This window comes from Taurulus bubalis, assembly GCF_910589615.1.
Source record: "Taurulus bubalis genome assembly, chromosome: 3".
NCBI lineage: Eukaryota > Metazoa > Chordata > Actinopteri > Perciformes > Cottidae > Taurulus > Taurulus bubalis.
This window is the reverse complement of record NC_136591.1, coordinates 8,663,367-8,689,380: the sequence shown is the minus strand read 5'-3', so window position 1 is coordinate 8,689,380 and position 26,014 is coordinate 8,663,367. Positions and strand designations below refer to the sequence as shown.

Genomic DNA, 26,014 nt, shown 5'->3' with positions numbered 1-26,014 from the left:
CTGTATGTTGGATATGCCCACCTCTTTTTATTCATTTATTAGGTTTGTTTTTTGGCCTTCGTTCAACAGTGACTGGAAAGACAGAGGAAAACAGGAGAATCGAAGTAGGGACAGATGTTGAGTACGGTCGACATCCCTTGTGAACTTTAGAATATTCTTTCACAGATGTTCATTCCCACAGGCCAAGAATGAACCTGCATGATCAAGGTCCAATTTTGCACTGAATTTAATATTTAGTCTACATTTAGTTGTATTCTTGAGGGCTTCAACCTGAGTGTAATATAAAGAAAACAATTCTAAAAAAAAACAACAGCTTATTTCATAATTTCACATCTGTACAATGCAGCTGCGTGTTCTTTCCTAGATTTAATTGAGGCGTACAAGGCATTAGCCGCGTCATTTTACTGCTAACTTTGCAAATAAATATGTGACGTGAAAATGATTTGCAGCTCCTAGCTCTTTTTTTATGAAGTGTTGGAAAATTGAATTCATGAGAAATTTCTGGATCTTGGCAAGCAATGCAACATAGCAGGGATTCCACTCCAGCCCACTTCTCAATGAGAGAATAGATGCACGGCTGCAAAGGCTTGGCAAAAAGCTCTCTTTGTTGTGGGGATGCTGGCATTCCATCTTCAGATCATAACAATTTGAAGAACTATGTTTGGAAAGAACACGCTTTACTTGGAGAACAAAACATTTGTCAACTTGTTGCAAATTTCTAACTCAACATTCAAAGCAGCTGAATGAAAGGCGCGTTTTAAAGGCTAATTGAACTAGAGTTAAATGTCCCGAAATAAAAAAAGAGTTTGCATTTACATTACAAAACAAAAGATGAGCGTTACAGATTCTGTTCACACAACTAAAGACATCTCATTATGTAAATTGCAACGCTGACTAAGAGGAATGCTCCTTCCTTGACATTACTCTTCTGATGTGATCAGATTCTTCTTGTTCTCTTTCTCTCCATAATACGGTGCGTTCTGTCGAAATGGGTGCACTGTTCTCCAAAGGATATCCGTGACACTGCAAACACAACAGGGCGTACATTTTGAAGACATGTAGAAGAAATGAAACCTGTCAAGTCATGTGTAAGTGTCCTCTGATGATGTCATGCGTCAGTCAGGCCCCCGCAGCCATGTTTGTTGGCCGCTCACTCTCCGTGCCTATCGACAAACAGGAATGTGCTGACTTTCTCATTTTCAAAGGCAACAGCACTGTTTCTGCCTGCGTTTGTCCTCAAAGTCATTAAATGAATCCTCCAGACCAACGTGGCAATTAATCGAAAATAATACGATTTATTTGTCATGAACGATGATGGATGGTGACACCCCTGTGGTTTGAGTTGCCTGTAGGAAATGAAATGAACACATCAACATATCAGGAGCGCATAAATCCGTTTGGCTCCTTGCAAATAACTTGCCCATGCAAGTTTGATGGAACGTTTTTCCTTAAATACCCTACAGGTTCGGTGGGATGGATTCCTTGCAGGCTGCCGACACTTGTGTGCTCTCTTTTGCTCTTGACTTTCTCCCAGGCATACGCAGTGTGAATCTGCTCCTAATCAAACAACATGGAGTGCGTCATAAGAAGCTGAAGTGTATGCATTGTTGAGTAGGGATTATGTTTTCTTGAGAGAAACTGTCCATGCAGATATTTAGTCTTTGCATTTCACGACGTTGGCAAATAGCTGTCCAGGTATGATCCTGTATACAAACTTTACTTTAGGCTTTACGTTTGATATCGTGTTTGGGTTTGTTGAAGTATGACAGGTGTTTAAAATTCCAATCTCTGACCTAGCTCTTCAAATTATTTTCCCCTGAGGTGCAGTTTGCAGAGTATGACAGACTCAGGCATGTGCTTCTTTGTCTTTAGACGACAGGCAAAATTGTCACCCAGTTGCATTTTGATGTGACGTAGCGTTCCAGATAGCCATCAATGGAATCCAGTCTGAGAGTCACCCATGGATGCTTCTTTGGCTGTTGTCTTTTCAATTTGCATTGACGTAAAGACAGCGGGGTACTGTAGATGAAAGCGTGTGCAGGAGGAACACGTTTCTGTTACCTCTTTTACAATGACTAGAGGACATGGTTTACACCTGTTTTAAAGCTTGGAATCCACTCAGGAAGTCAAAAGCCAACAGAACTATCTGACATCTGGGATCTCTAGGAAAAGCAACAACGTGCAAACACTTTAACAGGACAGAAAGACATGAACCACGTCACCTGGTCAGAGGCAAAACATGTTGTAAAGCACTGCTGAGGCCTTCGGTCAACATGCTGTGGTCTCGTTTAGAGGCAACTGGAGGTGCTCATAAATCAAGCAGAGGGGGCAGGCTAGCTGGATTTAAAGTGCAGCACCTTAAGTACAGAACAGGTTATTGTATAGCTGCTGTGATATAAAAACATATTGTGTAAAGTCACCTTTGGAATGTAGACCTTCATTGAGCTCAACAACGAATACTCTTTTAAATGAAAGGTGACAACTTGATTCAAATAAGCACAGTCAGGGCTCCCTGCAACTGTGGGAACGTGGCCCACGTGCTCTTTTACGATTTACGGGTTGGTCTGAGAATGCAACCTTGCAAGAATGTCCTCAAAAGCACAACATTACGCCTCACCAGTATGTGTTTGGCATCTTCAAGCCATTACTGGAGCGTTACTCAACAGATAAGATTATGGGGCAAAGAAATAGCTTTCAGGCTTCCGATCAAAAGGTTGCTGTAAAACTCCAGACAGGCGGAATTTTATGCCTTTTTCAAGCCTTTGTGACGGTATAACAACAATTCAAGATTAAGGTGAGATAATGGTTGTGTGATGCAAGTGACTTGGTAAGATGCCAGATCAAAGACTGCAGGAAGCTCTCTGGGACAACAGGCTTGACTATGATATTTTACAGCTCCAGATGAAGTATATCTCCCATTCCCACGCGACACATTAAAATTCACAACAATTGTAGCCCAGTTTTAAATAGGGGTTAAAGCCTGGGTCGTAAATGTGGGATTGATAACAGGCTCTAAAAGTGTCATCCTCAGAATAAAAAAAGGGAGCTCGGCATGAATCAAGAGTTAGACATTTAAGTCGAAGTACCACTTTTAGAAAAAAGTTATTTATGGAACGCCATTTAATTTGGCACTTGCTTCAATTTAATGGCGCAGGCCGGTTTGCTGAGCGAAGAAAGAAAACGGGATCAAATAACAGCGAGGGCCGGAGGCGTAAATGGGCTTTCATCACTGGCTCATTTTTCCATTCTGCCTTAAAATCAATAGGATGCCTTTGTTTTTACACCAGCAATGAGAGTTGGCAGTCAATAACACGGACCATTTACACATTGCAGTGTGTTTGCTAGAGCTTTAGTTGTGTTACAGTACTGCGTTTTTTAGCTTCACTAGCGGCAGTGCTTGCAGCTTGTCTGTCTTTCCACCACTTTGGTTCTACACTTATATTTCTTGATAACTATTTGATGGATTGCCTTCACATGTTGTACATGCATTCATGGTCCTCAGAGGATGAGGCCTGCTGACATTGGTGATCAGCAGACCTTTCCTCAAGTTCGTCCATAAGGTTTATTTTCTATTTCAAACGAAAACTATTGGATGGATCTGGTGCAGCTATCATTATATCACCAGAGGATGAATCCTAATAACTTAAGTGACCCTGACCTTTCCAATATTCACTTATCAAGTGAAATATCTCCACATCTGCTTGATGATTTACACTATATTCTGGTACAGATGTTCAAGGTTGAAGGCTATAAGGAAATGTAAGCATGCTAATATGCTAAACTAAGGCCACATCCACCTTTAGCACTCGCTCAAACTTTTGTTAAGGCGCTGCTCTGGCCAATCAAATAAGCGCAAGTTCATGATATTCTTGTTTGATTACAGACAAGATTTCAGGACTATATGTTCTCATAAAATCTTCAGTTAAATGAGTTGTATTAAGATGAGGGAACCATGCTTGGCATACATCCTTTGATTTCATGCTGTCCTGTGTCTAAAGGTTTTCGTCCATGAAAGCTGGTTCACAGCCCTGCAGTTGCCATCCTTCCACAAGGTCAGACATGTGCAGCTCTCACGAGCACACAAAGGTGATTCTTCCAACCTCGGTTCAGCAAACATTTCAAAGAGATGTGTCACTGCACTACTCTACACACAGCTCATAAAAGGATGATTACACACTCTGCCTTATCAGGCCTCAGTTGCGGTGATGTAATTTGAAGCTGTAACAGAAATGCAAACATACTAAGAGAAGCACGCAAGGTGTGTTTAAAGACAAGCGGTGGCCTTATGGTGAAGCGTCCTGTTATCACAGACAGACTTTAGTTTACTGAGATGGGTCATTCACAGCTGAGTAGACGTGTTTGTATTGCTAACATGTAATAACTGCAGTTAAGGGGCGAAACACCAAACAGTTAATGTCAGTGTTTGGTGTTCCCTCATTGGACATGTGCTCTGTTGTCTCTGCAAACACCAGCCTCGGCCCTCACACACAGCTTTGTGCAAACACGCCAAAGGTGAGGAGGAAATCCGATCTCGCATGATGTCATCGAGGCATTGGTTAACTCCCAGCTTTATTTCAAGAAGAAAGGCAAGAGTGTGTGCTGAGCTGACGCTATCCGTGTGATGGGGACAATGTCAATCATGATAACATTCAGCGCCCTGCTTGCAAAGTGTGACAAGGGCATAATTCCAGGTCACGTAGATTCGTAGAAAAAGGGAAGTAGGGGTTTGTTCGTATCTGGACTGTCCACTCAGAACAACTTAATTGTCAGCGTCTAAATGAAGGAGGATGGTTATATGTTTTGTTGGTTCTGGAAACAAGACACCAGAGTGAGACATGTAAAACTAGAGTAAACAAATGGAAACGCCATATAAGCTTGTGGCTTGATCAAATTTGACATGCAAAAGTATTTTTTTTTCTCGTTTTTTCTAGCAATCCTCATTCTTAGTTTGAGTTGTGAGACTTGTTTATCAGTCTGAGGAAATATTTCCTTTAATGTTTAGACTCACCTCCCATTGTTTGTGGTTATCATTGATCCTACTGCAACACAGTTTAATCACACATACTAATCTTATAAAAACAAGAAACCTCCTCAAGTTCCAATGTCTATTACTCATTTCCTGTTACTGTTTTTAATTACATCTATTCAAGATAGAAATGTTCAGCTGACATGTTTGTCGCCTACAATCTCCACCCAATTAGTCAAGCAGTCACGCCTGTCTTGAGAGGAGGGACTGTTAAAGAGCAACTAGTACATGCTGACTCAAACAATGCAGAGGACTGTGTGCGCCTGAGATGTGCTAATCTTTTTGACAGCTAATAAGTAAAGACTTGAGGCAACTGAGTCACAGAGCAGAGAGGTCAAATGATTGCCTCAGAGACTGTTTTTTTACTGAGTATGTCTTTTCCTTCAAAGCTGGTGAAGGGAAAGTGTTGTCTGGCCGAGCAGTGTGCTCATCGAGCGGCAATTTTACACCACTGCCGCAGTGGAAATTTAATTATGTTTGCTAGTTTGTGTATGCAAGGGTGGCGTCAATGTGAGGGCAGACTCGGAAAGGTGACCCTTTAAGACCTCTTGGTCTCCGAGGCAAAAAGTCACTCAACGTGCAGAGGAGATGTCTAATTATGTCCGTCTCTTTTCCGTGACGTTGAACGAGTCCACGAGGCGGATCGGGTAGTCAGGAGATGAATGATGTTGTTCAACCAGGCGTGTGTGCTCAAAGTTGCATGTGTTCTTTGTGGCAGCTTGATATGTCAGGGCAGGTTTGAGGGTGGCGAAATGATTTTTATCATCTGTCATGCATCAACTTTCCTCTGTGAGACTACAGACTAAAATATACAGTGGCTCTGTGAGCGGTTTACGCAAACACGGCAACAAGCTCACAGTGGAGAGGCTAACATGTAGACGTTTAGCAGGTAAAATGTTGCAAGTGTTTGCAGTTGTGGTTGGACAAAACGTCAGTGACCTTCACGCGCCGTTGATCATGAATAGCTGAACGAAATACATGGCAATCCATCCAGTAGTGGTTGAAATATTTCAATCTCGACCACAGTGGTTGACCAACTGACAGACATTAGCATCCTGAGGCCCGTGCTTCATCACAATTATTGTCATAACGTGACAGGACGACATTCACTTTGGGTATTTTTCTGTCAGGTCCATTCTTGTCAGTTTTGGACTCAAGCAAAAACACCTTTTAGAGGTTTAACCGGCATGATGACGTTTGCTGAGTCATCATGGCCTAATCATCAACTAGGTGGGTGCTTGTTTCACCTCTTGATAGCCATTGTGGAGCCAGCATGAATCATGACGAGTCTGAAATGTTTGAATGGGCAGCAACAAACTTATCGCACAAGCCGCAACTGAAGCGGCCTCTGAGTCAGGCGCTTTGGTAATGGAGTGGATATGTTGCATGGAGCCGGACAGAGAAAAAGTGTCTTTGTTACAACTCTCATTTACGAGGTCAACAAAGAAGTCTTGTTCATGGTAAAATCCCATGAAAAATGTACATAGGGGCCTGATTGACATCTTGATAATGCCGTCTTTTAAAGTGATTTAGCTTTGGCGCCATTGACGTGGAACTTTACACCGCTCGCCCACATTCAAGCCAAGCATGACACGGCGCTAACACCTGATCTCACATCTAAGAGAGGCTTGTACAGACATGTCCCGTGTGTAAACCAACCAGCGTCTCCTGAACCTGGAGGGAGGCCGGGCAACCTCTAAACCCACAGGGGCCATTAAAACAACAGGTGCTTGCGTAGAGCTCAGCTGTTGAGTGCAGGCGTTGGCTAGCTTGTGGTTTAGCTAGCAGCAGCTGCAGGTAGCCGTGTCGAGTCTTGACCTCAAGGTGAAGGAGTCACCCAACAGTTGAGCATGTGTACTTTGACTTTTAAAGAGTTCTTCTCTCTTTAAAATAGCCCGCGGAATCTTAAACAAACCCCAGACCTCATTAGACGCAGATCTTCAAAGGTCCTGTGTGACTCATGTGATTAATTGGTAGCCCCCATGTTTGCTGTAAACCAACTTAGGAAAAGTACTTCATGCTTGGACTCCACAAAAAAAACACCTGACGGGCTGTGAAGCAGCTGTGCTTGTCAGAGTACAGACAGATGGGATGCCATATTTTAATTTAACTCTGTCTCTCTCTCTATCCATGCTCCATTTAGGTCTCAAATGAACACAGAACGTCTATTCAAGCAAGTCCACGCATGCTGTTCCACATGGCCATATTAGCCCATATCTATAAATCTTAATTTGTGTGCATTTAACTTTAACACATTTTAGCTTGACTTTAAACCATTTGCCTTTCACTTAAATGTAACCTACTGCGCTAGTAAATTGCTTTAATCTCCTGGATAGAAAAATATATTCATGTGATGTATGGTAGATGTCTACCGTACAATAACCTAAGCATTCGGTAAGGAGCAGTTAGATTGAGTAACAGCTGGTGCACTTGGGAAGTTGCCCTGCGTTTTATTAACTATTATTCATTGAAGATCATTGTTTCTTTTTTTCTTATTTAAGTTTATAGGCTGCCCTGCTGAGATCTAACAAGTTGGTTTTCCTTGTGGAATTAATTGTGTTCTGTTGACAAAAGTGGAACAAATTGATTGAATCCAAAGGTCACTTTTATTTAATTCAGTGTGAATAAATTCAATACTGTCACATTGACAGTGCTAGAGACACATACAATAAGGTGATAAGACGGAGAACAGACAACTTTCTCATAAACTAGACCACAAAACACAAGCCTACTGACTTTAGGGACTACACACTAGATGATTGTTTTGGGTAAACAACAAGGTCAAAATGAGCTCTGGTCCATTATATAATCATTTGACAAATGAAACACGTCCACTCAAATCTAGATAGCAGGCCATTTTCTGCACTTTCCACTTTCATGAAGGGAACATTAATTAATACTTAAAAAAATCAAAATACTGAATAATACCTTATACATCGGCTTTAGCAGCACTATATTTCAGTGAGTAGGTCATACATACACGCACAATTCCTCATCTTGTCAAATGTGCACTCAAACCACACTTCTTAGTTTGAAGGATTTCACATCTTTCTGTGTATTTACAATATCAGACTTCTAGCCATTAGCACTTCAAAATGCTCTATTGGCCACTTCTTCTAAAACAAGTTGAATAACACCAGTTACAGCAGCATCAGCCTTTCAGGAAAATCAGCACGATGAATTGCCAACAGCAGTGCAATGTAAAAGACAAATAATGCTAATCAGCTAATACAGCCATTGGCCAAATTCTGCTTATCTGTTAATTACCTTATGGGCGTTTTCATGCTGTTTCATTTAGATTTTTCATTTAGATTTTACCCCGATAAGTAGACTGTTTAAAAACCTGGAGAAATAGGCCTCTCCTCTGTAGAAACATTCAGATTTTCTCTTGTGTACTTCCTGTTGTTAAATAACGATCTCACAAGCCATTCATTTCTCTACAAGAAACAGCAAAATACTTGACTACGTTCAGTGAATACTTCAATCCTTCAAGAGCCACGGAATGTAACAGTGTTGGGCTATAATTCTAATACTATTTACAACCTCTTTGAGATTTATACAACTAATTAAAAACACTGTCTGGCAAACTATTCATGAATTTATGTATCTACTTTACATACTATTTTGGGTGACTGTTTCAGTGATGAAAGCAATTTTACAACGAGACATACATAAGTGTACTTGCTGTAGGCTTACGTGGATCACAGTGTTCAAAGCTACATGAAGCTTCTTCATGATAATCGGAAATTGTTGTTCCTATTTCAGTGTGCATATTTCCACAGGAGAACATAATTTTTCGTTAAATCTTTGCCGGTTTGAGTTCTCCTACAGCTAGACATGCTGTCTTGCAATTTTAAAGTTTCAGTCTCTATAGATGTGGATCATTGGGTTTGATAGGAAGCCTAAGAACAAATGTGAGGACAGTGTGTGTGTGTGTCTTCGTGGGTTATTGCATATGTGTGTCTATGATAGCACAGTGAGCGTGACAGTTCCTTTGGTCCTTTTCAGGATGCCAACGGCTTCTTCATGAGTGACGCCCTCCAGAGTCTGCCCGTTAACGGCCATTATCTGGTCTCCTCTCTTCAGGCGTCCGTCCTCCGCTGCTGCCCCCTGAACACACACACACACACACACACACGCAGACACACATGTAGAGGTTTGCTTAAAACACACAATTTGTCAATTCTGCTCAATATAAGACAGAGAAATGTGGTACATACCTTTCCAAAAACTGTTTTAACATAGATCGGCAGGTCTCCATGGGGGCTGCCGTACCCTCCGACTATACTGAAACCCAGTCCGTCTGGTCCTCTTTCGAGATTGATGGTCTTATACTGAGGTGGGCTGATGGAAAGATGGAGACAGTTAGGGACTATACTACTAGACTACATTGGCTTCAGCAAAAAGAAACGGCGGAAGTTTCAATAGAGTCCCTGAGGCAGACTGAACATTCAAATGTTCTTTCTGTGTAATAAACAGTTCGTACCCGAGGTCGTCCTGGAAGATGCAGCTGGGTGTGAGACCTCCAGCTGCCTGCTCCTCTGAGGGACCGGTCACGGTGGTGTCACCGCCCGCTACCACCTACAGGTGCACAAAAACACACACACGTTCAGCCACTCACTTTTACGTTATGGTAGACTTGCGATACAAAGACTGATAGCATGTTGGTAGCGCTAGATGAGGAAGGAAGTTTTATGGTGCTTCAAAGTCAGCCGTTGGTCGCCTTCGACTGTTCTTTTTGAGGTGAAAACTTGAGCACAGATGAAGTAGGGAGTAAAGTACATCCTCAACTACAGGTTATCAAACTGTGTCTGCAGGTTTATCTCATTAGAACAGAGAAGTGTATGTGTGTGTGTGTGTGTGTGTGTGTGTGTGTGTGTGTGTGTGTGTGTGTGTGTGTGTGTGTGTGTGTGTGTGTGTGTGTTTGTGTGCGCTTCGAGACCTGCAGCTGTATTGTGCCTGTGGCGTTCTTGAGCAGAGTGACAGCCTGTGAGTGGGTCATGCCTTCAGCAGAGGTTCCACAGATACTGACAATGCGGTCCCCAATCTGGAAAAAGTGAGAATTGAGTTGCATTTAAAAGGACACATTAGAGGAAAAACAACTCGGAGCACATGGAGTGGTGAAGCAGGCACATCAGTGTTTGGGTTGGAAACAATGACAGAATGCATACTGTATGTATCCCCCCTTTTTAAAAGGTAAATGAGTGCTGTTGCTTCACAAACGTCTGGATAACTCTGCATGATAACAGGATGTGGCTAATACTATTTGAAAATGGAATTCACCATGCCATACAAAAGCAAAACTATGCTTGTGTTCGGCTGAGTAATTTAATTATATAGCGTTCTCGTCTGTTTCTGGCTGAGAGGATAAAGCGGTATGAATATACTATTCAAACCCCACCCCCATTCAATTCAATGAGCCCTTCTGTAGGCTTCATGATCTGAATGCAGGAGTGGGAGATTTATTATCTGCATTAGCAATGCTATTGTCCTCCTCCGGTCTGTGTCACACAAAGCTGCAATTGTCAGTTTCTCTGTCATTTAACTGTGAAGGTCCCAGCAAAAGGCTATAGCTCTTGACCTTTCGTAGTCACAGACTGAGTGAAGTGAGTGGGAATGAGATCGCTGTACATAATTAAGATTCACATTAAATCCCACACAAGAATGACTGGCATGCACATTCTTACTCTTGTATTCTGCTGGAAGCTAACTAAAGGTTACTGAGAGGAAGGTGTAAATGTCGTACCTTGAGCTTCTGTGTCTGAGCAGCCAGGCCGACGGGATTCATCATGGCGATGAAGATGGGGATATCACCCAGGGGGCTGCCCACGCCCCCCGCTATGCTGATACCCAGAGAATCATTGGGACCTTTAATGAACTCAACCGTTCTGGTGTCCTGATGCTCTGGAGCTGAGAAAAGCAAAAACGTCAAATGTGGGGATGCCTTTTCCACAACTTACATGTTTCCTATGGGTTCCTCAATGAATAGTTTTTTTTTTTTTAAGATACTTACAATCCAGACTCCGACTTAGTTTGTCATGGTCACCGGGAAGGTTCCCAAAGTCGGAACATGACAGAGAGGCCACCTTGGTGCTGCCTGTTTCGCTCATCTGAAACACAGATATTCAGCGCCGTTGCTTCCTTTGTTTTGTCGTACAATCAAATATTATCCTCGAAAGATGTGCAAATACACTACCTGACTGCTTTGAGACAGCCTTCTTTCTGAGTGGAAGGGACCTGCCTTAAACCTCCCGACATCCATGTTTATCGGGCCCACACAGCACTACAACACAAGGCACAATAGTTTGACTCTAGTCATCCAACACAGTTTAAAGCAGGTGTGTCATTCACTAACTATGCTTCGACGTACCTTGAGTAGCGCAGCTACGGCCTCCTGAGTGGTCGATCGGACGTCCTCACCATTGACTGACAGGATCTGGTCGCCCTGCATCAGGCGGCCGTCAGTGTCCACCAAACCTCCTTTCACAATATCAGACACAAACACGCCGGTGTCATTCCTGGTGGGGAAGGTTGAAAGACAGACGTGGCAGTGAGATGATATGCACTGTAAGAGTCGTGCTGTATTTTTTCCTCTACAAGTTGATCTTAACTGCTGACTCTTGTTGAGCATGTAATGGATAATACACTATTGATCCAGCAATTCCACATTTTTTCCCATGGACCTTTGCACAAATGTGGCTTACTGCTGGTAAACTTGAATATTTAATGGAAAGGAGTGTGTTCAGCTCCCAGCTGTGACCTCAATAAATGTGTTTTCCATATTGAATCCCGCATAATGCTTACTGTGGAAATGTCAGGCACAAAAAGAGAGGAGCTATCACATATTATTTCATGACGAACATAGTTAATTTCCACTTATACGTGTATTGGTGACAGTTCTTTGAATCTTCCTTCACCAAAGATATGTTTTGGAGGTATTAAGCCTTCTCGAAACGCATGTCTTGGCGCTTGCTTGATTAATTGACAGGTGTCTACACCTATCAAAGTCAACCGCTATGATTGCATTCTGTTCCCTTTTTACCTCTGGCATAAAAGCAGCGAGTGAAAACCTGAATCCGAACTTGAAAACACATCCTTTGACAAACCAGTTGGTTTTGTCTCAGGAAAACACAGCATGTTCTTGTTCATCTAAGCCAAAGACAAACATAGTCACACAATATTTGCTTGCTCTGAGCACTGACCTCTGGGGCATTAAGTTAACAGCAGGGAAGATGATGGCTTGTGTCTTTTTTTTCCCCTCCCAAAAGTGCATCGCTACTGTTGACTTTGTGTATCTGAAGTGCAAATCTCCACGTGGATAAAACCAACACAGGCTGAAGCCGTGAAGCAAGGCAACCCGATCATACAATCCAAAGTGCCAGAGACAGTTGGCTGTCACAACTCCTCACCACTAACTGCTAGCTTGCACTTTCCATTTTAACTGAGGGTTTTAGGTTGTCTATTACGTTGTTGCCTTTTCCATCCCGTTGAGCATTTTACTAGTTTTTCCCCTTGTGTAGCAAAACCACTGTGACAGAGGCAAAGATTTACAACTACATTTAAAGTTGATATGCCTACTGCTGCCTAAGCGGTTCAACCCATGTCCCCCAACATAGGCCTTTTGCCCTGCACTTGGACAAATCCAGAATAAAAAAACAGTTACACACACACACACACATAACCAACAGTACATGCATGTGTGGTCTGTGTAACCCGAATATTCCTAAGGTTTATCCCAGAGGTGAGATCATTCAGCACACTCCACACACCTGTCAGTAAAAAACTGGCAGCATGTGAACCAGCAGGCTTTTCCCTCATGCGCTTTAACCCATAAATGCTACTGCGAGACTAGAAGCCTTAGTGGAGATTATGTGTAAGGAGGTTTCCAATTTGCCAGTCATAGGAAGAACTTCAGTAAATCTTCCTCCACAGCTCTATTGGGAACAAAAGTAGCAACATTCCCAGATATAACAAACGGTTGTTTACAGCCCTGTTTGTTGGCAACGCTGGAGTCATGAGCCCCGCTAGTACTGAAAATCATCCCCGGGCTGATAAGATGCTTTGCATGTCCTCATTAGTGGAATCGTGAAAGACATTTAAAGTAATGCAGAGAACCACACAATTATTGTGCTGACACATTTCTCATTTCTGGGATGTTTAACATGTCAGCAATCCTGCCAGGCATATAAACTGTTTAAAAAAAAATGGTCGATCATGCATTGGTAGAGCTAAAAATCCTGGTATGTTTGTTTGTGGACACGATCTGTCTATACACTACACTATTTCTAAGTAAACAGGTTTTTTTGACAGTTACCTCATGTCCCGTGATCTGCATTAAAAAAGAAAGTTCATACAGTTAATGTAAAACTATGTTGACTCTCAGATTACTAGCTAATTGTGTTCATTACATCACCAATACCTCCAATACCTATATATTATTTATAGTTGTAAACTGGCTCTTCTGACTTTGATTTCATAGTCAAGAGAGGAGTCAGATACAATATAATATCAAAATACCAGCATTCTAATGCTTTCAGGTCTTATAAATAAAATATTAGTTAAGTAGTCAATATAATATTACATCTCTCTCACCTCCTTCCCACAATGCTCAGGCCCAAGCCCTGGCCAGGCTTCTTGTGGAGCTCCACAGTGAACGAGTCCCACAGGTCTTCCTCCTTGTACTGGGCCTCGTCCCTGTAGACCACCAGCCGGACTCTCTGTGGGGTCTGCCGCAGCACATTGATGGCTTCATCGTGACTGGCTGCACGCAGGTCGATGCCGTTCACCTGTGACGAAAGAAAAGGAGGTTAGTATCGGCCTATGGTAGCGACCATTGGCCTCTTTTATCAGTGCAACAGAAACATATAACTACTGTGTGTTACATTCCAACAATCTTAATGTCTTTAAAAAGTAGAACAAAATTATAGCAGAAATAAAGACAAAAAAAGTAGCAACACCCTTTTGTTCTATTCCTGATATAGTGTGAATGCAGCAGAGAGCTATAAAAAGGTGCTAACAGCCTAATTGATTGCTAAAACAGAATTTTCCTTCAACTGCTGAGGTTAGGTTTCTTCTTTAGAAACCCAAACTGCTGAGCTATCTGAACACTGGATCATAATATGAAAATGTTACAACACTTAGACCTAGCTTAAGGGACGCAGCCTTCCCACAGATGTCTGGGAAAATCTTGAGTGGTCACTTTCGGGTTTGATGTCCATCTTATTTTACCACATTAAAGGGGGGAAATACCCCATTAGCTTTCGCCATGGACATGCAAAACGTTTTTCTTCTTCCCATAGCAGCTAATGTCATTGCTGTGGACTGGGAAACCATTCTTTTCACTTTTCCTCTCTGACCCTATTTTATAAACACAACAGCTTGGCTCGAGGACAGAAATGAATAGCGGAGGGCAATTAAGTCATTAAGTGTGTGTCCGCGTGCGTGCATGCATGTGTGCCTTTCAATAAAGGTCCACTGATTGAGCTACCATAACAAAACCCCCGAGCTCCACCCCTGCCCTCCCTCTGTGACAAAGCAGGAGGGTCAAATGGAGGGCGAATCCAAGCTGAGCTGGGATACTTAACTCTTCTCTTCGTTCATACTAGCTGGTACTACGCAGTACTTGTCTCACAAACAATAGACCGATTGGTTTGAGTGTGAGTTAGATGTTTTTTGTTGCAGCTTTCATATATTTATTTGAGCTGTACATCAACAAATGTATCGCACTATTTGTTACTTGACGGGACCTGGGAACCCTAGCTTTCATGTTACAGCTCCTCAGGCTACCGCGTCACAAGTTATTGAAATGTGTTCAGCCTCTTTTTAATAATCTAGGTCATCTCATTATATGGCACAGCACCTCCAGGATTTGGTCTCCTGCCCAGAGTCTGCCATCTTTCGAGGCTGCTCCCTCTTCATAAACTTCATGGATAATGATGGCCCCCTGGAGTGAGAAGAAAAAAAAGAGAGCAAATTAGTACAGAATAGGAGAAGAAGGTGAACAGGAACAGTTGGGGATGAAGTGAGAGCAGTAATGATTTATTTGGAGGAAATGTGAGGCATACAGGGCAGTAAATAATGGGGAAAGTAATTATACAAAGACCATGTGGGTAGAGGGAAAGATTGAACTTTTGACAGCATACAGTCATTATTTTAAATGATCATCCTGAATGTGTATGTTCCTGACTCCGAGTGTGTTTTCTCTGCGTTCCAGTGTGTGTGTCATTTGGGGTTCAGAGGTCACATTCCAGGGCTGGATATTGTCTGCTGCGGCCGAGGCCAGACAAAGAGCTGCTCGCCCAAGCCTGACTGAGCAGACAGAATGAGGAGAGGACGGCAGGAGGACGAGGAGGAAGGCTGTGACAACATCATTTTCTACATTCCTGAGCTATTCTGAACCAGGGTTATACCAAAGATTCTAAGTGGGTGGTAACTTAAAAGTACAGTAGAATTCCCTACAAATGTAGTTTATTTCAAAAAGGATTGTAGATTGTAAAAAGTGCAAATATGTATAAATTAACCTTATGTGTGTTGTTAAATCAAATGCAGAAAATGAAGTCATACACAATTCAAGGAATGCTTTAGGTGAAGTGATACATTCTCGTTAACATATTTTATCTTATATTTTATGCTGCCTACCAGCAGGGTGTCACAGCCTCCCACAATGCTAAGGCCCAGGCCTGTGCGGCCCTTGGAGATGTCAATGGTGGTCTCACAGCCGGGGATGATGGGACAGGTCGTCGGGTCACAGGCCAGAGTGGAAGGGGTGGAAGAGCGACTCTGACCTACAATAGAGAAAGCATATAGTAAGCCAATGGATACATTCTTTATCCTCCTGAATAGGAAGTCAAACTTCTTAATGTGGACTCACTAGTGACTACTTCCGCCTGTGGTTGACTCGTGGTGGCACTAGGCATGCTGGGTAGGCTGGCAAAGACGTCAGCCGAGCTCTCCTCGTCCTGGCAGGTTGCCTGGAGAAAAGAGGAAGAGAGGGTCTCACTTGTTTGTTTAGAAGGTTTTGCTTTTCTCAGTCGATAATTTAGTGTTGTTGTTTGAGGCCATTTGTATGGACACAACAAATTTGTAAAATGTTTTCCTTTACATGAAATACAATACGTTGATTACAGTGTATTTCCAGCCACACTACCTTTTCCACAGTGGAGCCGAACACTGATTCACCATTCACAGCGAAGAGACTCTCCCCTGGAGTTATGCCCTCCTGAATGAAGCAGATCACCATTTTGATTAGAAATAAACTGGATAATGTACACAAAACAGGAGCTGCAGTATGTAATACATACTTTGCCTGCGTGTCCTTTCACTTCAGATATACTCTGAATCTCAACTCCACTGTCAGTGTTTCCCTCCACAAATGTGATGCCAATTCCTCCGTCCTCCTATTGGAGGAAAACAATAGAGCGTAAATAGGATTCTTTAATTGACAGCATTTAGTACAGTACATCTAAAACATAGCATGCAGACTGGCACATGATAAAGCTGCACCAGCTAACCAAAACAAGCATGACTGATGACAATTATCTCCAGAAAGATGAATCGTCACAGCTTCCCCTTACATCCTTCGAACCTCATGTTCCCAGCGGGGCCTTTTTGTGTTTGTGTGTTCGTATCAATGAGCTGCCCAGATGCTGCTGCGTCATCCCCTGTCAACTGGCATACCATATGGATAGCCCATCAAAGTCTCTTTTGCAGTGCCCGTTAAAAACATGCCTGTTCAGACCGGGCCCTGACCCCGGAGAATGTTCCTACATAGTCTCAGGGGAACGTTCGCTTTGGGGGTCCCACACTGAAATATTTTTACTGGGAAGTACATGTAAGTAGGGTACATTGTACTGACAATGCTTCTCTTTCACTCCTCACACAAAGTACACATTTGAATGCAGAACTTTTTCTGTGCGGTATTAATAGTTTTACTTTGAATAGTTATTTGTTTTATCTTAGATTTTGATTACTCCTTTGAGCACCGCAACTAATTCCAGGCCTGAAAACACACGTTCAGGTCAGGCTTGGTCGACTTCTGACGGACGACATGCTGGACTGCCTGTAGGGCCCTGAAGCTCCGCCCCCGCTGCTAAACGGAGCTGTGTTCTTGTTTATTCAAAGTGTCCAAATTGCTCCAAATTGTGTGAAGCAGATCGGGGAAGCAGTTCTCGAGACGTGCGAAAATCAAATGGAAAAACAGAGAGAGACTCCTGGCTTTATGGTTTTAAAAGGGCCAGTTAACCGGGATCACAAAACAAGTTTTCCAAATTACCACTTGTTGTATGTAGTCCTGCAGATGTTTCAGTTTAATAGGTACGATTTTGAGACATCCCCGGTAACACTTCTGCTATATGATGGAACTTCAAGGATGGTGTTATTGGTGGTGCTTAGAGTATGAAAATAAAGTATATAATTTTTTATTTTTTTTAAAACCCACAGACTTCATTGTAAGCACTTTTCTCTGGGAACTATTTTCCGGAGAGACAGGTTGCTGCATGTCTGATCTTTTTCTATCTAAATAGCTTGGCAAATACAACTGAAAAATATCCGCATGACTAGTAAGTAGACACCACAAGGGGTACAAATGTGTTCCCCTTTCTATTATTTGGGCGAACGGAACTTTTATGTCCATTTGGAAAAGCTCTTTTCCCATTCATGTGCGGTCTTGTTTATTCTGCCTTTTATTTGACGAGCCGTCTCTTGTCTCTTTGCTGGCAGCTTGTCAGACTTGACTGCTCCCGTGTGCTCTCCCTCTCTTTCTCTGTCATACCCCATTGACCTTTTTTGTGTAAACCTCCCTCATTATAGCATTGCTTCCTCTCCATTATTGTCTTTATTTGGGGTTTTCAAAAGAACAGGGTTGCCCTATGTGTGTGGTGTGTATACAGGGGATGCGGTTGGGTCCAGTGTATCTCACCTTCAGCTGTATGCTGTGATGCATGTATTTTGAAGAATCGGCATCCCCATTGGCAGCAGTCGTTTCTAGCTGTGAAGAGACCGGCAGCAGTTGATGCAGTGAAATGTTTGTTTGTGTCTGCTGGCTGGTGGGAGTACAGTACCGAGTGTGTTTGAGGATTTTTGATTGCCCTGGCTTGGGAGAATGGGAACTCCAGGACCACACATAAAAACTTTAGGAGCAAAACATATATAAAAACAACTCTGGGGCAAAAAGTTAATTACACAAGGCTTGAGTCAAAGTAATTATAATGGTATGTGTGCGCATTTCACTGCTTGTTAAGCAGACGCTACTTCACTCCCTGACGTCTCCACAATGTCTGTTACGGCGTGTGTGCATGTGTGCAACGTGTGTTGTGAGTGTGTGTGTGGCCACGGGCGCAGTGTTACCTCAGCGTGGGGCTCCACTGTGTCTCCCTCGTGTTCTCTCACAGGTCCCACGGCCATCTGGTTCAGCGCCTCTGTGCTCCTGTTCCAAAGAGTCATGACTCACGTAAATCACCGTTTCAGGGGTCAGGGAAGGGATGTGGAGGTTAAGTAGAGAGTAGCTGATGTGTCAGCTGCAATGTCCCGCTTCCAAACTTGAAACTCCACAGCATACTACATGCTATTCTATACTATACATGCATTCACTGTTTTAACAGGAGAAAATACAATACTTCAATCAACACCTAACAAGAGAGCAACATTTTTTTCTGAATATATTTTGGGATACATTTTGAAACAGTGTTTAGGTGTTCCAGGAGCTATGAAAGCAGTGAGTAAATCCGTACTTTCATAGATAAATGTCACCTTGAGGCTTTCAAACATTTGTATATATACATACTGTAAATACATTTAATAAATCAATTTGAGAAAATATATACACGCTTCTTCTTTGATATGTGCATGAGGGGAGACTCTGTTAGTTACCACTGAACAGGGAGCCGAACTCTTCACCTTCAATTGCATCCTTCTGTTGAATTGCAATAGCTCCCTCTATTGAATCTTGACTAAAATTACAATAGACCTGAACATTTTAAGGCCAGTTTTCATCACAAGCTGTCTGTCACAATGAAATGTAGTTTCTGTTGCCATGAAAATGTATTCATAGAGACTTTAATAGGAGGAAAATGGGTTTTAATACCTGACAAAGATGATTTTGACTTGGGATGGAGAGCTCTTGATTATGGAGGATGCATTCTGGTGACTGTGGCCATAAAGGACTTGCCCATTGATCTGGATACAAAAACATAGAATTATGGACACTTGTAAATATGTCCACACATCAGAAATTCATACACGTTCTGAAGTAGATTATATATCTTCACGGGGTCACATATCCCGCAAACTTTGTTTACAACCTCTCTTGACTTGAGGACCACAATCGATACACATCTTACCTCTAGCAGCTCATCCCCCACTTCCATACGTCCGTCCCTGCCGGCCGCCCCGTTGGGGTCTATTCCAACCACGAACACGCTCATGCGAGAGCGGTCCCGGTTCCCCGCCAGGCTGAGGCCCAGGCCTGTCTTGCCTTTCTCCAGCTCAATCATGTGTAGGACACCCGGGAGGCTGCCATAGCGCTGGATTATGTTCTCTGAAAGAGGCGGGTGAAGTGGTAGCAGACAGATGTGAGCTGACAGATTTGTTTCGAGTCTGAACCGCCGCATCAGTTTAGGTCTTGTCGCTCCAGAAAGAGGGCCACGTGTTTGGATTGGGTGAGATTGGGTTTTGTGCAAAGGCACAAAATGTAAATGGTAAAAGTTATAAATGTCAGACTGCTGAGTTTCTATTTCTTTGTCTCAATCTTGTCTCCATTGTTATCCCTCCTCACTCCAGGCCCCCCTCTTTCCCTCTCCACCTCTCCTGTCTCTGGCGTGTTAGATAGCCCCTGTTCAGACCAATGGGAGCCTGTTGTTCTGGGCTGCCTGCCACTGTTGGACCATCAGTCCTGTACTAATCTCCACAATTCACCTCCCCGGGCCCAACCTCATCAATCTTATCCCCGCAGGATGATGGGAACACACTTGCGTGCACACACACACACACACACACACACACACACACACACACACACACACAAACACAAACACACACACGCCACAGTCCCAGGTGTTCAGAGGCTGGAAGTATGTCCTTTATGCTGGTTGCCGGAGTTGAATGGGGCCGACTGTGTGACCCGTTCTCCTTGAGGCGATAACTTCCTCCTACAGTTGACATTTGACTGTCTGCAGTATGCTAATGAGTCCTTCAGGTTTTGCTGAGGTACAACCACCTCAAGCATGTGAATCTGTGCTCCTTTCATTGCAGTCTCTGGATGAATTCATGAGTAGGGGAGAAACAAAATGTACCTTGGAGGACCTCTAGTGGCAGTTAGGGGATAAAGCATGCATAAAGTCAGTCAATTTAAATGATTTCTGTCTACATTAATGCATATTATTTAGGTAAAACTTCCAGGAATATATTTACATGTCTCTATATACTCACGTCATATTCACACCAAGAATTCACACAAACCAGGATTTACTTATAATAGACCAGTGTGGAATAAAATAAACCAATGACAAAAAATGAATGTTTTGACTGTTGTTCTTCACAGAATATATAATTTCACCCCAAGAAAACTGAAACTGAACTCACTCCAATTGTATCCAAACTCATCCTCCACCTCCTCCACCTCCTCCTCCTCGTTCTCCTCCTCTGCCTCGGCAGGTCTGCCAGGAATCTCCGTCAGCGTGTCTGTATCAGTCTCTCCCACATGGGGCACCACTGGCAGGAGGAGGACGGCGCTGGTGGGAGATGCCTTCGCTGCTTCACGCTTCACAGGCTGTCACGCCAAAGACGGAGTTGAAAAATGGTTTATTAGTGAAAGGTAAAGAGAGAGAAGAAAGTTGTGTCTTTGTTCTTTAAGTTTGAATCAGCTTGATGCCAGGTTTACAAATATGTGAATATAAACCAAGTAATTTACTTGGTTTACATTCACAGCTTCATCACTTTTATCAGGGTATTAGTTTTAGGCTGAAAAATAATTATGTGATATAGTTCCAAATAGATGCCGGAGACTGAAATCAGAATTAAGTTAATTGGAAAATAGCTTTATTTATAATAAAATGATTCTTACTGAGTCAAAAATGCTACATGTAATCACTTAATTATTCCTGATGTAATTACTTATCAAATTAGTACTAAAAATCAAATATCCACCAATCATGTGTTCACTTACCTGAAAAACAAGAACAAGAAGTCACACTTGATTACTTTTTTAAAATGTTATATATATACAAAGTCTGTGGTCAAACCAAATATCGAGCTAACAATAGCTCAAATTAGTTTTTTCCGTTTATTGAGGTGAGTACCAATTATGTTGTCTTTTAAAAAGGAAGAAACAAAATGCAAAAGACAAAAAGGTCAAAACACTCGAGAGATGTTAGAACATGTAAGCGTGTGCAGCATGTTGAGATATATTCAGTGCATGAACTGCATCATGCTGAATCAACATGTCTGCACGAGCATAAGCAGAAAGTGGAAAGCACAACACAGAGACCCACAAACCTTAAACGGGGTAGGAGTAAAAGGGTTAGTTGGGGAGAGGCGGAGGAAAAGTCTACTGTGACTGTAACCCTCCTACGGAGAAGAGACAAAGGGCAACAGCTTTAGAAGACGGCACATTTCTGACAGATACCCACAGCGGTTGACAGACACGCGACAGCGCTGCGTTTGACGGCATATTGAGTTCTCCGTGAAAAGTTGAACACAAGTGTCGTTGATGCAATCAAACCCGATTTCCATTGTGGTGAGCGACACTTCCCGAAGGTTGATAGTGGAACAAGGACAAATAGAAAACACTGATTCAAGTTGTCAGTGGAGGGTAATTGAAAACACCAACCTTGTTCTTGTTGTCCCTTGTCTTAGCCGCAGCTCTCTCCTCACTGGAGTCTGTTACCGATGACTGCGGCGCGTAAGACAGACATGGAGGTAAATTAATTTGGGTCACGTATTATGGAGAGCATATTCATAGTACCATACAGCGGAGGATACTGTATCATGTTTAAATCTCATTAATAATAATAAGCATGCAAAGTCAAAAGGGTTCTGAGGGAATCAAATCTGGACCATATGCTGTATCATGAAAAACCATCTGTTTAGAAATGATACGACTGAAGAAAGAACATTTGGGAAATAAAACTTGAAAACAAACCTATTTCTTAAAAAAAAGAAACAAAAAACTCATGGCAAAACCATCGTCACTCACACAAGCACACAAAACCACGCCAGATATTGATGCATTGAGTGAAAGAGCTTAGCCAACGCCACATGTCTGTCCAAGCTTCAACATTTCACTTGCAAAAGAAGGAAGCAGCAAAGCCCAGAAAGAGAGGGTGTACATAAAGCAACATACAAAAACAGATGAGGGAAAAGTATTGATTCAAAACAGGCACACGCACGCACATAACATTAGTAAAGGATAGTACTGTAATATCTGACAGCACAGGTTTAAACAGAAATGCAAGTGAGAAAAAACTAATTCTGTTGATCCATTTTCTAAGTCCCTTCTAAATAGTTTTCTCCCCTGTGTTTATGACTTAAGAAGAGGAGAAAACATGTTTTGCCAGTGCCTTATTTTATCACTACTAAAAGCCTTTCTGTTTATTTGTGTTTAGAGGAGTGCGTAGAGAAATTTAAAACGTTCACCTGTTTCGCAAAAGAAAGCAATAAAGAATATATTGGCCTTTTGTTTACCTCTTCTAAAGCCAGAGACACATGGGAGAAAACTAGTGGGATCAGACTTTAAAAATAAAATGTTTTTCTCACTTTCCTCTCAGGGTTTCCATATGGTTTACCGTAAAGGAAAATAAAAGTTGGGCGTTTGGAGCAATTAAAATAAAATGTGTTCCAACGCATGGCTATCTTGCCCTGAGGTGGTCAACCAGCATGCAGACTGAATTAAAACAGAATTATCTGTCACATTTAACCCAAGACTCCACGCACACACACGTAGGCGTCTCCTCTCACGTCATGCAGCTCATTGTTAACACAGTTTTAACAAGTCAAAGCAGCACAGGTCAAGTGAAAGACATACCCATACACAAGCAGGCAGACACAGACAGACATGGGGTAGCTTTCTAACCTGAGGGAAGGCAGGAGCTAAGTAGGTTTGATTAGTGCAGCAAAGGCTTGACCCGCGGTGGCTATTTAGCTGCAGAAAGGGCAGGGGCGGCCTCTAAGAGCAACACACAGGACCAACAAGCTGACAACATGACGAATATTTAATATGACGGCTGAGCCTTTGTGACAAAATTGAATCGGAGGCCATTCGGGAGGAAAAAAAAAAGGGAGGGGAGAGTTTGGAGGACGGAGGCACCTCAGGTTTTATTTAAATGAGGAACCATTAAAGCAAGCGGCTTCCTTGAGGACAGCCATTCCTCTACATCAAAAAATATATATCAGAGCAAAGCCGCTTTCTCTGAAATACTTCCACAAAATGTTTCAGAGATTCCTCCGAGCTACGTTGAGATTATTCACTGCTTACAAGAGAAGGATTTTCAAACTTAAAGGGAGACAGCATGGATGTGCTATTATCCTCTCTAGGTGGACCCCAGTGGCTGCATTTAAAAACGGCATTACTGACCTGCCCACAGCACTTAAGAGGAATCATCCAATCAAAATAATATTCTTTCAAACTGTTCAGGCCATCGTTATGAATTACAGTGAAGCTGCAACCTGGCAGTCTTGAACAACATTTTGAGAGCCGGCCAGCAACACAGGTACGAAGGTTTTCCTTTTTTGCTTCCTTGTATCGTTTACTTGTGGAGTTCCTTTAGCGATGGAATTTCAATAACCTGCATGGTGAGATTGCAATAGGAACATTACACACCTTCAGCACAGAAAAAAATAAGTATATCGCCATGATAAAATAGATTTTAACATTTACTCAGCCTTTTGATGAAAAACTAAATTGTGGGCCAAGTCATTGTTATCGTTAGATGACTCAGTGATAAAAAACTAGGCAGGACGTCTCTGCGTATCCCCCGGCTCTTTTTCTCTCAGAAGGAACCTCCAATTCTACTTTGTCTACATTTCCGTCAATGCACACATTAAGCGTATATCAAAATCAAAGATGCAGTTAATAAGAAAGACTCAGCTAACAGTTTGAGAGTTTGCATGAGAGATAATGCAAAAAAGATTAACGGGTGATGGATAGCTGATGCAACAGAAATGAGAGGCAAGAAGCGAGAGAGACAGATTACCTGACATGTGTGATGTGGCATGCATGTGAAAGAGGCGGTGTGTTTCTCTACAGCAGGCGATGGGGCGGGCTTACTTATTGACTCGGGCTGAGAAAGCAGTGCGGAACATACAGATGCAGGTTTGAGGCAACTCATAATGTAGTCACTGTAGTTTGAAATGAAGTAGGAACACTTGACATGAGGGAATATACTCATTTGTTTTCTTGCTGCAAATTAGATTAGATTCCATTCTCATGTCTGTATCCTAAATATGAAGCTACAGCCAGCAGACGGTTAGCTTAACTGAGCATAAAGACTGGAAATAGGGGGGTACAGCTAACGCTAGCTTTGCCCTGTCCAAATGCAACAACACCTGCTGTGTCATCGTGGAAATTAGTGAGCTTTATAGAATTATTGCTAAAATAGTATCATCTGATAAAATAGTTTGCATCAGCATTGATTTGCTATGTCACCTGGCCAATGCAAGTCCAATATGTGGTCTCCTTTTAGCTCCTGTGGCAAATATGGCTGCGTAGTTAGTAGCTGCTAAATACTGTTGCTACCAGCTAGGTGCTAAATGTGTCGGCTGGTTGGTGCTGGACATTTAGCATGCAGTGGATTTCAGAGCTTTTTCATTCACAACAGCTTACTTTAAGATATTTTTGGAGTCACCACTGTCTAGTGTGATTCTCCTTTAACATGAATTCCTACCCCTCTTATACTTATACTCTCATACTCATTTACATTATGAGTTGCTCCAAGGCTTAAGGAGTAACCAGAATGTGAAGGAAAGCAAGCGGGAATATCACATGGATGACAATGCGAGTGATTGACGATGAGAGATCTGACACTGGAGCCAAACCAGTTGCAGCCCCAGCGGGAAACTACTTAGTCATGCTTTTAAAAGCCTGAGGGCACTTTCAAACAACAAACGATGCTTTATTGATATGGTTTCAATGTCTGTCGCAATTAGAGGTTAAAACTTGCTAATATATTTAATATGTCACACAGGGTTTGTTGTTGCTCTCATGAAAGACTTCAAAATGGCATTCAACAATCAAATGCAAAACGCTAACTACAGGGGTTGTGCATTTTACATTGTGGGGTTTGAAAGTGCCCAAAATGGGCTTTGCAGATTAGCTTTTACATGATGTGGAAATGGAAGAGGAAATTGTGACTTTCTGATTATTTACTAGTAATTGCTTAGCGCTATTATACACTTACCCTGGGCCTGTGGATAATACTCTGGACCAAGAAGGACACAGGGTTGCCCGCCCTGCGTATGGCCTCCACTGCCTCCTCGTGACTAGCATCTCTGAGATCTGCTCCATCCACCTGAAAATATCAAGGAAAAGACTCTCAGGTACCCACAATCCTCACTCCATACGTTTTTTTCTCAGGATTTCAAACCCTCCTCTATTTTTTTTTGGGTTCTCTCAAATTACAGCACGATAATCAAACACCATGAAAAGCAATTTTCAAATCTAAAGATCACTTCTAGATTCTAGTTCAGGCAAGTTGGCCTGTGACCTGAAATGTCCCTTTTACCTCTATGATTCGATCGCCAGTCTTCAGGGTCCCGTTCTGTCCAGCAGGACTGTCCTCCAGGATGTGTTTGATAAAAATGCCCCTCATCACCTCTCCATTGTTCAGCCGACTGCCCATCCCTCGGCCCCCGACGATACTGATACCCAAGGACTTGCCTGGCGCTCGGAAGAGCTCCACTCTGAGGAAGGTACGCAAGCTAGATTTTTAGTTTCTCTTCAAAGCTCTACCGTACCCTTTTTTGTATGTGGGACAAAAAAGTATGATTTATTTCATCTCA

General features: G+C 42.4%; 1 protein-coding gene across 1 annotated transcript in view; it reads right to left on the bottom strand.

Moving 5' to 3' along the window:
• Positions 1-7,624: 7,624 nt before the first annotated feature.
• Positions 7,625-26,014, bottom strand: part of mpdz (multiple PDZ domain crumbs cell polarity complex component) — a gene marked incomplete at its 5' end in the record, with an annotated part of 40,292 nt that continues 21,902 nt past the window's right edge. The window contains 25 exons of the mRNA XM_079215237.1: positions 7,625-9,136; positions 9,247-9,370; positions 9,513-9,607; positions 9,969-10,073; positions 10,773-10,936; positions 11,040-11,136; positions 11,223-11,309; positions 11,397-11,544; positions 13,341-13,355; positions 13,619-13,812; positions 14,886-14,969; positions 15,665-15,810; positions 15,897-15,996; positions 16,173-16,244; positions 16,327-16,422; positions 17,943-18,011; positions 18,371-18,449; positions 19,107-19,198; positions 19,363-19,559; positions 20,603-20,789; positions 21,515-21,586; positions 21,849-21,911; positions 24,211-24,297; positions 25,414-25,524; positions 25,738-25,915. Of these exons, the coding sequence (XP_079071363.1) occupies positions 8,990-9,136; positions 9,247-9,370; positions 9,513-9,607; positions 9,969-10,073; positions 10,773-10,936; positions 11,040-11,136; positions 11,223-11,309; positions 11,397-11,544; positions 13,341-13,355; positions 13,619-13,812; positions 14,886-14,969; positions 15,665-15,810; positions 15,897-15,996; positions 16,173-16,244; positions 16,327-16,422; positions 17,943-18,011; positions 18,371-18,449; positions 19,107-19,198; positions 19,363-19,559; positions 20,603-20,789; positions 21,515-21,586; positions 21,849-21,911; positions 24,211-24,297; positions 25,414-25,524; positions 25,738-25,915 (2,809 nt within the window). The 3' untranslated portion in view covers positions 7,625-8,989. The remainder of the gene's footprint in view (positions 9,137-9,246; positions 9,371-9,512; positions 9,608-9,968; positions 10,074-10,772; positions 10,937-11,039; positions 11,137-11,222; positions 11,310-11,396; positions 11,545-13,340; positions 13,356-13,618; positions 13,813-14,885; positions 14,970-15,664; positions 15,811-15,896; positions 15,997-16,172; positions 16,245-16,326; positions 16,423-17,942; positions 18,012-18,370; positions 18,450-19,106; positions 19,199-19,362; positions 19,560-20,602; positions 20,790-21,514; positions 21,587-21,848; positions 21,912-24,210; positions 24,298-25,413; positions 25,525-25,737; positions 25,916-26,014) is intronic.